At 41.8% G+C, this 14,136-nt stretch overlaps 1 protein-coding gene across 1 annotated transcript in view; it reads left to right on the forward strand.

Moving 5' to 3' along the window:
- SH3RF3 (SH3 domain containing ring finger 3) overlaps window positions 1-14,136 on the forward strand; it is a 304,360-nt gene that overhangs the window by 282,889 nt on the left and 7,335 nt on the right. The window contains exon 9 of the mRNA XM_054162979.1: window positions 7,975-8,312. Within this exon, the coding sequence (XP_054018954.1) occupies window positions 7,975-8,312 (338 nt within the window). The remainder of the gene's footprint in view (window positions 1-7,974; window positions 8,313-14,136) is intronic.

Genomic DNA, 14,136 nt, shown 5'->3' on the forward strand with positions numbered 1-14,136 from the left:
GCCATAGGTTTCAAGAAAATCATGGTTTCATCATCTTTGGTGTTGTCCTTGCATTTCACATTAATCAGTACATGAACTTGAGTTACTTTATGAGGGTAGTAGTTTTCAGTTCCCTGGTGCTCTGTTTCAGCAGTTTCATCTCTGTTTCCCATTGAAAACTGTTACCAGGGCATGGAGTAATTTGTGTTTCTTAACAACTTTCCATCCTTTTCATAACTGTCGCCTATTCCCTACTATCAGAGCAAGAAAACCAATGAAATATAAAACTGTCAGCAATGAAATATAAAACTATCATCTTCTCTCTCCATCAAGCACCGGAAAAAGACAATCTTAGTGTAGCAGATCATCTGTTCCTCAGTTCACCATTATTCATGTTAGTGTTCCTTTTACTTTCAGTCTGTTATGAATTCAGCAGCCTCCAGGAAGCTCAATAGCTGAGACTCTCTGCTTCATCTTCAGATTCTCTTTTTTCCTTTGAGCTAGCCTTTAATTTTGTTCCAGTGTTTGAAGGATCTAATATTCCATCTAAATTGAATATTCAAATATATTTTTAGATTTCCTCTTTATCTCTTTTAGTAGTCCCTAGAGCCTTGCTTCCGCCCCAGTTCAACAAAAGCATGTGATGAAGTGCCTGTGTGTTTTGCTGTACTGGGACCTGAACACGAGTTTCTTTTTCTCAGTTCTGTTTCCAAAATATTTGAAATTCCCTATAAGGTCTAACTGCCTTTTTTTTTTTTTTCCCTGGCTTTAATATTAGCTTTTTTAAAATTAATAACCATAAGTCATGTATGTATGGATGTTGCTGTCACTGGAGTTAAAAAGCTAAAGATATTATGATCCTAAAATCCTTTTTGTTGTTGTTTTGGTGGTGGTGGTTTTGGTTTTATTGTTGTTCCTTGCCATCTAACTTGTATATTAGAGTTACAATAATGGACTTCTGGGCAGAAGCAAGTACTTTGTCAAGTACTGCCACACATACTCAACTAGTCTACCCCCAAAATTGGAACGGTGTAGTAAGTAATTACTGTTGACTTGTTCAGTATGTCACCTATACATCTTGAGAAAAAGTGACAAAGTGCAAATGATAAATTCATATCCAAAGACATCCCAGAATGGCAGCTTTCCTTTGAGATGATGCTGGTTTGGTATTTGTGCTTTTAAAATAATTATCAAACTCTCCAGCAGAACGATTTTGCAGGTTTAAAAAACCTGAATAGCTTTTCTCCTAAAAAACATAATCCAAAATACCACCTACTCCTTCAGTGCAAACATCAGTTGCCAGCAGCCAGGTTAGAATCAGAATAAAAATGCTCTACCCTCCAGACACTGAAATTAACTGAAACAAGTACTGACCATGTTGAACAAGCAACAAAAGTGGTGATTTGAGGGTACTGACTGATAGAGAAGTCCCTCCTTTGTCCTGTAGGGACAGCATTTAAACAGTTTAAATTCTCTTTTCTTCATTTTTAAATGAAACCTTTTTTCTCCCTTTGACTCTGTTATCTCTTGATGTAACTGATGTTTCGTGAGAAATTACCTCATTTCCATGACTGAAGCCAGTATTTCTATCAGCTTGCAATGAATGAGGTTACCTCATTTATTTAACGATAGGTAGGAAATGAGGTATTAGGAGATGCAGATGAACAAAAAATACACCAGAATTTTCTATTTATTAAGTTGCTTTTAAAAAAAATCTGCATTAATATAGCCAGTACATATAATGGGTATTTGGATTATGGCACGATTATTACTCTGCAGACAGGGGACTCCGTTATCACTCAGTCATCAACAAAGTAGCTGCATCCTGTGCTCATCTCTGAAACTGAAAGAGGAGCTGGTTATTATCTTCAAGAGGGGTTATTAATGAGGGGGGAAATCATCTCAAATCACTGAGAAGCAAAATGTTTCAACATTCACATATTTGAGACTTTAATTTTGATCTAATCCTTCATAGGCTCTTAAGATCAGATTGTATTCACTTTTCCAAATGTTCCCACAGTGACCGATCAAGGGAAGCCTGCACCTGTCCAAGTGCTGGCCTCTCCAGGTGTGTCCTTCAGTCACAGAAATACTGTCCATTCCATCCTTCTGCTACCAGAGACTGATTTCCACTGAGATTCCTTCATGCTACTCTGTAGGAGCAGAGTCTCAAGCATGGGCTTCACTAGAGAAATAAGATATTATTACCTGCCTATATTGTCTGTTTTCATGGTCCTTTCTTTTTTCTTTTCTAGAAACAGACTGAGATTTCTTTGAAAACACTAATTTCACTCTTTTGGGGTTTTTTGAACAAGATATTGGTCCTCATGGAATTAGTGGTTTGGAATTTTTGACTCTGAACCTCCTAGAATAAAACAACACAAAGGTGGTGATTTAGATTCAGTAAAACATGTGGACAGTAACCAGGAGATGAAAGAAGTGCTGTCCATACTATGAAACTATCCATCAACAGATGTGAAGGTCAAGCCCTGGTGGATTTAGGAGGTGGGGACATGAAATACAGTTTGCAGTCAGTTGGAAATGCAGCTACTAGACAAAGAAAACTCAGTAATTGCACAGCTGTTTCAGTAGATTGCAGATTTCCTAGAAAACAACAAAATAGCCATCTGTGAATGGAAAAAAAAAGAAGCAAACTTTATTATTATTATTATTATTATTATTATTATTATTATTATTATTATTATTATTATTATTATTATTATTATTATTATTATTATTATTATTATTATTATTATTATTTCCTGAAAGTCATCAGCTGTCTCTTTGGAAAACCCAGAGTCTGTAACCAACTAATGCAGATTTCTCTTACAGAATTTGTGCCCATTAATGACTCACTGATTTACAGTGAAACTGATGAAGAAAGGACTGTCTTGGACAGCCACATAAATATTGAATTAATTTCTTGTGAAGGATGACTGCTATTATACTAAATATTAAATGAATTCATAATACTTGGACATTTGCAATAAATCACCACTGGGAATGCAGACAAACATTCTATTCCAAATCTTTGCTTTTTTTAAATATTAAAGACTTGGAAAAAGACTGGTGGCTCTCAAAGTACAGCTTGGTAACAGTGGAGTCATTAATGATTTCCCATGGCACAAGAGTTCTAACTTAGTTCCCTTTTAGAGGTGGGGGGAGGCCTGGAGAAGAGGAGGCTCAGGGGAGATCTCAGTGCTGTCTACAACTACCTGAAGGGGGGTTGTAGCCAGGTGAGAGTTGGTCTCTTCTCTCAGGCATCCAGCACCAGAACAAGGGGACACAGTCTCAAGCTGTGCCAGGGGAGGTTTAGGCTCAAGGTGAGGAGAAAGTTCTTCACTGAGCGAGTCGTTCGTCATTGGAATGTGCTGCCCAGGGAGGTGGTGGAGTCACTGTCCCTGGAGGTGTTCAACAGGGGATTGGACGTGGCACTTGGTGCCATGGTCTAGTCATGAGGTCTGTGGCGACAGGTTGGACTTGGCCTTTGAGGTCTCTTCCAACCTTGGTGATACTGTGATACTGTGAGGCATGAAGGGGTTTAGGCTGAATCACAGGAGGTTCAAACCCAATCTGTTTCTCATGAGAGATATCATAGTAAATTATCAGTTCCTGACAGTCCTTGTTTTGCCTGAAGTACACTGAGCAGCATTGGCAGAGGATCTTGCAATGTGATACTAGAAGACTAGCCAGCATGGGTTTAGGAAGGGCAGGTCCCGCCTGACCAAGCTGATCTCCTTCTATGATCAGGTGACCTGTCTGGTGGACGTGGGGAGGCCTGTGGATGTGGTCTACCTGGACTTCAGCAAGGCCTTTGATACCATCCCCAACAGCAAACTCCCGGACAAGCTGGCAGCTCATGGCTTGGACAGCAGCACTTTGTGCTGGGTTAGGAACTGACTGGAGGGCCGAGCCCAGAGAGTGGTGGTGAATGGTGCCACATCCAGCTGGCAGCCAGGTACTAGTGGTGTCCCCCAGAGATCGGTGTTGGACCCAATCCTATTCAATATCTTTATTGATGATCTGGATGAGGGGATTGAGTCCACCATTACTAAGTTTGCAGACAACACCAAATTGGGAGCAATTTAGAGGGTAGAAGGGCTCTGCAGAGGGACCTTGACAGGCTGGACAGATGGGCAGAGTCCAGCATGATGGCATTTAACAAGTCCAACTGCCGGGTACTGCACTTTGGCCACAACAACCCTATGCAGTGCTACAGGCTGGGGTCAGAGTGGCTGGAGAACAGCCAGGCAGAAAGGGACCTGCGGGTACTGGTTGACAGCTGGCTGAACATGAGCCAGCAGTGTGCCCAGGTGCCCAAGAAGGACAATGGCATCCTGGCCTGCATCAGAAGTAGTGTGGCCAGCAGGAGCAGGGAAGTTACTCTCCCCCTGTACGCTGCACTGGTTAGGCCACACCTTGAGTCCTGTGTCCAGTTCTGGGCCCCTCAGTTTATGAAGGATATTGAGACACTTGAACATGTCCAGAGAAGGGCAACGAGGCTGGTGAGGGGTTTGGAGCACAAGCCCTACAAGGAGAGGTTGGGGGAGCTGGGGTTGTTTAGCCTGGAGAAGAGGAAGCTCAGGGGAGACCTTATTGCTGTCTACAACTACCTGAAGTGTGGTTGTAGCCAGGAAGGGGTTGGTCTCTTCTCCCAGGCAGCCAGTACCAGAACAAGAGGACACAGTCTCAAGCTGCACCAGGGGATGTTTAGGCTCGAGGTGAGGAGAAAGTTCTTCACAGAAAGAGTGATTGCCCATTGGAATGTGCTGCCCAGGGAGGTGGTGGAGTCACCATCCTTGGAGGTGTTCCAAAAAGGATTGGACGTGGCACTTGAAGCCATGGTTTAGTTAGTCATGAGGTGTTGGATGATAGGTAGGACTTGATGATCTTTGAGATCTTTTCCAACCTTATTTATTCTATGATTCTATGATTTTATGTTTCTATGACTGAGAGCATTTGCCAGACTCAAAGGAAGAAAAAACTGGATGCAGTATCTAATCTCCAGACACCCAAAATGGTTAGTACCAGTTCATCTCTAAGTATCTTGCCCAGAGCCATGAAGGAAAGGATGAAAATCCTCAGGTTTTGACTAGTAAATCCTGGCTTAACAATAGAAATAAGCCATCTTCTCTCTTTAGATAATGCAGCTCTTAGTGTGAAAAGTTTAGTAAAATGTTTAGTGGACTAAGAAGGGCTAAAAAATGGATTCTTATTTATCTGCTTTTCTTTCTTTCTTTTTTTTTTCCTTTTTGTTAAAGCAGAATAAAGGTTATATCAGCAAGGTCATTCTAGCTCAGTTATATGAGGAAAAGAGGTCTGAATGTTAAAATTCATGCCAGGACTAACCGTGTAGAGTGGAAACTGGTCTTGTAAATAAAATTGAATGCCTGCCAGACTCATCTGGGTTTTTTGTGTGCAGAGGGGTGTGAATACATGCATCTCCTTTCCAAAGACTTTTGCTTCTGTGCCTTAAATGGTGTCTGTCACACAAGGTTTTTCTAATGAAAATTTGCCAAGGTATTTAAATTAGAGGCAAAAATTAGAAAAGCTGCTACCACATAGGAATATTAATTGTTCATTATACAGGGCTTTAGTTCACATAGTTACTTTGCATGTGCAAAGCTGCCAATTAAAGAGGCTCAGAGAGCTCACAGCTGCACAATAGCCGTTTCTCCAGAGCCTCACAATGGTTATTGTATTCTGTCACTGACCTTTAGACACCTTCAAACGCATATTGACACAGTATGCTGGGATCATTAGAGCTATTGTTTCAGTGCCCCACGGGGAAAGGAGAGCTTTGCAATTTTGAGAAGTGCTTTAAAATTTGATATAATGATGACAGTAGTGATATTTCTTAATTAGAAAGTGAGAGGGAAATTCAAGTATTTTTCTGGTGCTTCGGGTCAACTCCAACACGCACACCTACCACAGTTCCCACAATGGTTACAAAAAAACCCCAACAACTATTTATCAGGAGCATTTGGTCTCCTTTTCTATTGTTTCCAGGGGAATTTATTTATTTAGTGGTTTTGACCTGATGGTGCCATATGGCCAGCCTCCCTTAGCTCCCTTGGATTCTGCCTGGATGAACATCTTGGCGGGACAGACCCTTTCATCCTTTAAGTGACAAATGCCCTTTTAAACAGAGCATATAGTTGGAACCAGGGGTATGCAGGAGACAGGGGGCTGGAAGCGTAGTTCAGGCTCTTCAAAAATCAGCAGACATTGTCACTGTAATAACAACTATGCTTCATTCCAGCTTTTCTGTGTCTCAACATCTGCTCTATTCCTGTTTTCTTACCAGTCCGTGACAGCTAAAGAATGCAAACAAGAACTTTGAAAGCAGAGGTATAAAACACTCCAAGTACATTTACTGTAGAAAATCCAAGCATCTTCTAAAAGCTTATATTTATTTTATTGTAGCACTGCTATTCTTTAAAGCTGCTTTGAGAAATTATTTCAGCAGAGAGAACATAATAGGGCACCATTTTAAACCTTGCATGGGACATTTTGTCTGCAGAGAATAAATAAATTACTAGCTTGTATTTGCAAAGAAATACTGCCTGAATATAGGGAGATAGTTCCTGTTCCATAAGCCTTGCAGTTGCTGAGTTTGTTTTTAATCCCCTAGTATCCTATTATAGAATAAATTAACAGATATCGCTAAACTTCACAGCCCTGAGTCTCTGAAGACAGTCTTGGGTAATGGCTTGCACTTCTGATAGAAGAGGGAGGAATCTAGCAGGCCTTTTGCAAAACTTTTTGTGTTGTTAAAAAAGAATGGAAAACTTACTGCTGGTTGCAACTCTAACCTAGCACTGTGTGGCATGTACTGGAGAATGAGCAGTTTCTGCACACAGTCCCCCCTCCCAAAAAAACTTTCTAGTACTTGAGTGCAGCAGGATTTCTAACACTGCTATAAAACCTATGAGGTCAGATGTTTTTCTTCAATAATGCAGGTTGAATGTTTTTTCCTTTTTTTCCTTTATCCTTTTTTTTTCTTTTTTTCTTACTTCTTTTTTCCTTCTTTCCTTTTTTCTTTCTTTTTTTCCCCTTGCTTTCCTTTTTTTCTTTCTTTTTTTTCTTACTTCTTTTTTCCTTCTTTCCTTTTTTCTTTCTTTTTTCCCCCTTGCTTTCCTTTTTTTTTCCTTATTTTTATTTTTTTTCCTTTTTTTCCCCTTTTTTTTTTCCACATTAATTGAAAGGGTGCTGTTATCTTATGTTTTCATTCCTCTGTATCAGATACCCTTGCAGAGCTTTGACACCTCCCATGCACTGCCACTGCAATTGTGAATTTTGGGGTCTATCTTCAAACATCACCGTGATGTCTTTACCTTAACACATGAGGAGAAGTGAACCACTTCTTGGAGTGAAACAATAATAGGTACAGGTCTGTGATGCAGAATGCGATGGGGAGCACACACTAGAAGGAGCTATCAAACCACTGTCTTGTGCCTCCATTCTCCCTACAGTAAATCTGCATTGGGAATAAACAAGGCAGCAGTGATAAGTGCAATGGGCTGGAATCTGAAATCTCTCCTCAGACCCTCATGCTTTCCCAGCAGAGATTTTTAGCCATCCAGGCTGATTTGTTATTTCTGGGGAACTTCTCTGAGAGACAGGATTCTTCTGGAAGAAACAGGGAAGTGCTGCTACTACTGCCTTCTTTGCATGGGAAGTTTAGCTTTGCTGTCCCGCTGTAACTGAACTATGTCTTTCAAAAGGCACATGATCATTGCCTGGGTAGATTTGAAAATGAAGATAATTTTTGCAGTATGTTAGGTCTTTACTCTGCTGAAAGACTTGAAGCTGTGTTGGATGAGGAGGGATTTCCATTACCACTGAAAGCTCTACTTCACTTGTGAAAGTTCTGCCTCTAGTAACGGCAGTTTTGAGAGGTTTCCTGCCACACACATTGAGATTTTCCAAAAGAAAAATGAAGGGAATTGAAATGCCTGCTCACTGCCCATATTTCATTTGGTCCCTTTGCAGAAGGAGAAGAAGAGTGGGCTGCTGAAACTTCTAGCAGGAGCATCAACAAAAAAGAAGTCACGTTCTCCACCGTCTGTGTCCCCCACACATGACCCCCAGGCAGCCATCGAAGGAGTCCTGCAAGGGGCAGTGGGACCTGAGCTATCGTCCCTCTCCAGCCATGGCAGAGCTGGCTCATGTCCTATTGAGAGTGAAATGCAGGGAGCCATGGGGCTGGAGCCTCTGCACAGGAAAACAGGTTCCTTGGATTTGAATTTTTCCATCCCTTCTCCTGCCAGGCAACCCCTCTCTTCCATGGCAGCTATTCGGCCAGAGCCCAAGCCTTTGCCTCGGGAAAGGTAAGCTGTGTATCTTCTGACATTGCATGCATTCTCAGGGAGCATTTGGAGAAGGACTGCAAGTTTACCTTGCTCAAGGGATGTTGCAGTTTTGGTGCTCTGTGGATGGGTTGTCAGTCACTCAGCTGTGTTATAGGAAAATAGGGCTTATGTGCATCTACCCGTTGAAAACCGTTTGACACACAGTGCACATTTAATGTTCATTGATTTAAAAAGTGGTGAGCAGCACCTGTCCATGACACTGCACAGCTCTGGTCTAAATATAGAGAACAGCAGTTCTTTCTCAGCCCAGAAAGCATAACTGCTGTTGCCAAAGGCCACTTTTGAAGTGGGATCCTTGTTTTAGTAAAACTGTGGAGTTATCATCTGATGCTTCCCTCCCTCCTTCCACCCCTTCCAACAGGGGTGATGTGCTTACTCATCATGGCCATTTCTGGCCTGATTTGCTATACCAGAGTGTTTCAAATTCTCCTTGTTTAGGATCCTTACAGTTATTGCCGCCTTCAATGACCTGTTACCAATAAATAGAACTCATTTCTAGAGAGGAATGTACCAATGATTCTGAAGCTCATTTCAGCAGCCTGCTCTGCACCTTGATGCCTTAGAGTAACTGATCTTGCAAATCCAAAAAAAATCCCCCCAAAAAACAACCACAATACAAAAAGCAGATGGAAAGAGAGATAACTGATTATAAACAGAAAAGACTGAGGTTTCCATGTGCAGAGTCTTATTGGCTCCAGGTAAATATTTTGTATGAGACTGCAGTTTGAAGGCTGGGAAGGGAACAGAATGCAGTGATATAATATTATTGAAAAACTTGCCACCCAAAAAGTGATTGAGGAGAATATGTTTTTTACAAAAGCATGAAAGAGTCTTCAAAAAGTAGTCTAGGGAACTCTCTGGAGTTGATATTAAAAACCTTTTTTGGAGCAATAATAAAGTTACAGACGTTTGAAAGAAACTATTTTTGTCTGAGTGTGTGGAAGAGACTGAAAGGAATGGACTGGGCAAACCACCTGATACTGAGCCCAGCTGGTGTCATGGAGCAGATGATGCAGGGCATAATAAGGGATAGTGCAGGACAGTTCCTAGCCTGTGCAATGTTTTACTAAATGCAGGTTGAAATTTGGTTGGAAAGGTAACAATGACCCTTCAATATACTTACACTTTTCTAAGGCATCTGGTTTGTTACCATAAATGCCTCTCTGAGTAAACTGTACACAACTGAAACAAACTGATTCATTGTTAGCAAATCTAACTCCCAATCAGAAATTACTAGGAGATGATTGTATATGTATGCAGTGGAGCCCAACAAGCACTGGGTCTTGGGCCTGCACTGTCTAGCATAAAGTCTTCGCTGTTGCAGAACAGAGGACTGAAGTGGGAGGTAGGTAATGAAGAAGGTAGGCCTGCTGGCAGAGAGTTAATTCAATGCATTGGTAAGAAGAACACAGAGTAACAGCATATTTCACAAGAGCTAAATCTCAGGCAAAGTTTGCTGGCCTCAAAGAGGCATCATAAGGACAATGGAAGATTTTAAATAATATACTTAGAATATACATAGAATACATAGAATATACATAGAATAAACCAGGTTGGAAGAGACCTTCAAGATCATCGCGTTCAACCCATCAACCAATCCAACACCACCTAAACAACTAACCCATGGCACCAAGCACCCCATCAAGTCTCCTCCTGAACACCTCCAATGATGGCGACTCCACCACCTCCCCAGGCAGCCCATTCCAATGGGCAATCACTCTCTCTATATAGAACTTCTTCCTAACATCCAACCTACTTGCATTGAATAATCCAGGGAGCTCTGACACACCTAGTAAAAAGCAGGAACAGCTTAGTAACAGCATGTGAGAGGCTATGAACAGGACAGACACAGGAATATTTTTACCCTGGGCTGGGTGTTTTGTCTAAAAGAGATGCTGTTGTTCAAGTGCGGCTGTTAAGCTTGAAGCAGAAATAAATACAGGCAAGTCCTTCAGCACTGTAATGAAGGCAGTGAGAGCAGATTATCACAGCAGTCTCTTGTCCTTAAAATCCATGAAAAAGCAATTTAGTCAAAGGGGTGAAAATGCAATCCCTATTTAGGCACACTTAATTTGGTCTACATCAGTGTAGATTAATGCTGTAAGAAAAGCTAAATCAATATAAACCAGATTTAGCCCCAGTGTAACTAAATCGGTGCAGTGATGCACCTTTAGTTAAATGTAGCCATGAAATGAAGCTGGGAAGAGCACACCCTGGTATCTCCAGAGCTGGTTGTTGAGGTGCTGCTCCCAAAGCTTTACTGTAGAGAAGCCCAGATGCATTAATATGCCAGGGCTAGTTCCATATACTGTAAATTCTGCAATTCACCTCAGGATGGTCTGGATAGTGAAACATTTAACTGATGAGAATTCTAAGTGGCAGAAGAGAAACAGAAGGACATGTGTTAGTTGCATCTGCTCACCCATGCTGGAATCAGGAGTAAATAGATTTAGACTGCTGAAACTGAGTAAATGCTTCCAATTGCAGTATATGTTGATAAGGAACTGGCTCTGATTTTAAGCTTTTTAATTCCTGAGTCTTAAATCTGAAAATAAGCTATAATTGAAGTAACCCTAATTATACACAGCAGGCAAGATTCTCTAATTGATTTATGAATTAACTTCCATATCATTGGTGTATCTCTTTCCTTAACTGATCATATGGGGGCTTTTTCATGCCCATAATAGGAAATATTCATTACCTTCATGCACTAGGAAGAATAATGCTTAGACCTGGAATAATCTGAGCAGATACTCAACCTTGTCTCCTAGAAATTCATCCCACATCCATCTGTGCTCATTAAATCATCAAATCACTCAGAAGTACCAAATTATATTATTTTTAAAACAAATTATGGTTTTCAAACCACTTGTTCTTTTCACATCTGGCAACAGAGGAGCTCGCATTCAACATCACTCAGCTCCCTGTTTTGCTTGTTTGCATTTTGGTGCATTTCATCTGCACAGTAGGAGCAATTCTCTGAGAAAGAAAAGGGAGGAGAGGGGGGGGGAAAGGTTAGATAAACAGATTCAGATGCTGGATGAAATTTTTTAAAGCTGCAAGGCATTTTGGTGCACTTAGCTGTACTTGGCTTTCTGTCTCCCAACGCCCATCTGTGTGCGCAGCGACGGAGCACTGAAAGGTTGGAAGAAGTAGCACATTCCTTAATATTTACGGCATTCGGAATGAGGCTCATGCCAGCAGCAGAGCGCCGCGGCATCTCCCGCAGACGCTGGCTTGCGGCTCCAGTGCTCGCCACATGCAGGCTACTGATCAAAGGCGAGCAGGCATGCCGCTAGCCATAGCGGAGGTGCGTTAAAAGGCTCTGATTGCTTTCAGTTCGACACTCAAGATTTAGAGGAAGAATTGCCTATTCTGCTGCCTGACAGCCCAGCCCTTTGTGAAAGTTGCAGCCAGTCAGACAGGAAGGTGAAGTGAACTACGGTCTCTCAGAGATGCTGATAATGTTTATGTTCTCATTTGTTATGCACGAGGACAGCGAGAAAAAGGATTATTTTATCTTACCCTACTTGCTATTCCAAAACCTCGTTATGGATGACTGGATCAGAAGGGAAATTGTTCCTATCTCTCCTGTCATTTAGCCTTGACATCAAACTGGTTTTCTGGGATAGTTAGTGCCCATCTCTGCCTTCTGGGTGTAGTTTCCTGCTATTAATTTATTAAACCACCTTCCTTCAGCTGCTTGGACTGCTATAAAGCATCCAGCAGTCCAAGCAGCAGAGTGGAGAAATTTCCCAGGTGGTGCCCTTGTCACTTTGTGTTGCAGTGATTGACTGCCGAGTGAATAGCTCGTCAGGCTGCATGCACCCCACATGCTCTTTTCCACCTACTGCTCTATCCAGTTTCTGCTGGTGCAAGAAACAAGACTAGTACAGGGATGCACTGTGGTGACACAGGGCCTTGGGACAGAGATTTGCACACATCCTACTGATGCTGTTGGTTCATGTGGGAGAGGGGTGTGCTGCCTGCCTAGAAGCACCAAAGCAAAATACCTTTCCTTGCCACCCTCTTCAAGAAAATATGACTGTACATTAAGCAAAACAGGAGAGTTGAGTGTGCATGTGTGTGTGTGAATCATGTTCCCCTTGCTGCCTGGCACTGTTCCCAGATGTGAACCTGAGTAAAACATGTCACGCATTGTTGACTCTTGTACAGTAACAGGCACTAATTCTGCCATGTTATATTCTGCAGTCCTACCCAGACTTACTGTCATGACTGGCATATCTGTGCCATGTTCCTATGGTTTTTGTGGAACCTTTAAGCAAGTTGTAACCACAGCAGTGATGCAGAATAAGATGGGAGCAGTGAGTCTGACCTTTAAAATAGATCACTCCACGTTTCTCTGTACCCTTTCTACAAATCACTGCCACAGTCGAAATTGAGCTCCCAATTCAAGGAAGCATTCAAGCATGTGCTTAATGCTCATTGACTTCAATTTTGCTGCACACATGCATCTTCTTTGCCAAAAGGGAAAGCAAAGGAAGGAGTTTTTTTCTTTCCTGGAAAGTGATACTAGAAAAATGACCCCAGGAATAAGTTATGACTGAACAGTGACATGTATGCACCTGATTAAGTGTTTCTTTGACTAGTGATATCTGCCTTAGGACTGAGAAACTAGAATTAACTATCTCAGAAATTGAATCTTGCAATATTTCCAGCAGAAGGGTAAAAGATCCAACTGAGTTTTGTTCTTCAAAGGCTTACTCAGACACCGTAACATGGTGAAGCGAGTTCTGCACTGTAGCCTGCTGAGCCACTTTGCAGGTCTCTGCAATCTGCCGGTAAAAGAATGGAGAAACAGTTTCACCAATAAACAAATGCAATGACCTCGTCACCAACTGTCTGTCTCCACGTGAAACTAGCACACAAGGGACCTGTTGGAGTCTCAGGAGTGGACTCCTGAAACCTGTCCTTAGTGTGTCATACTTTGACAAACAGAAATTTGCATTAGGCATTCAAATGCAAGCACTCTAGAAGGGACTGGTGAATAGCCCTGCAGTCCCAATTTGCCTCATTGTATATTTGTTTCTTTAAGTTTCTGTAACTCCATCAGTGTCCTGGATGCATGTATTTACTCAGTGAGCAGTCCAGGTCTGAGCCCAGGTATTAATTACTGATAAGTTCTGATCAATACTGTTCAGTGCCTGTCTGTGCATGCTGACAGAGAGCCTATATGAGTAATTTGTACTAGACAACTGACTCCTACGCAGCTGGGGTGCATGAAATGAGTCTCACTCTGTGGAAAAGTGTGGCAGGAGGCTTTGCAGCTGGAGGAGTCAGAGAAGCCACTTTCCCCACACCAGTGAGTTTTACTGTGGTAACTTGCTAGAGATCTTCCAACCTTTGCAAAAAAGATGGAGTGGCTTTGGCAGCTACACATTTCTTCCGTGTCAAAGCTTTGACTCAAGTCCAGTGCAGGATACCTTGTGCACTGAATGACACAGGCACACTATGGAAAAAAGAGAATGCAGTCATGTGGACTGCAAAAGATTATATTGCACACAAGCAAAAATTAAGTCATGGACAATTTTAGTTGCCTGTTTCTTCATGTCAGATTCATGGGTGTGAAACATTCCTGTTCTGTTAAGGTAGTGGATGACTTCATATGTCTACATACATGACATTTTTAATCAGCTTGCTCTTTTAAAGGAAACAGACCCAAAACTTCCATCATGTAACCTCTATTTGAGATTAGGAGTCTTAGCTGTACCTTCCAGATAGCCGCAGCAGAAAAATGAGAGGTAGGTAGAAAAGGTGTTTC

This window comes from Dryobates pubescens, chromosome 7 (assembly GCF_014839835.1).
Source record: "Dryobates pubescens isolate bDryPub1 chromosome 7, bDryPub1.pri, whole genome shotgun sequence".
In the NCBI taxonomy this organism is placed as follows: Eukaryota; Metazoa; Chordata; class Aves; order Piciformes; family Picidae; genus Dryobates; species Dryobates pubescens.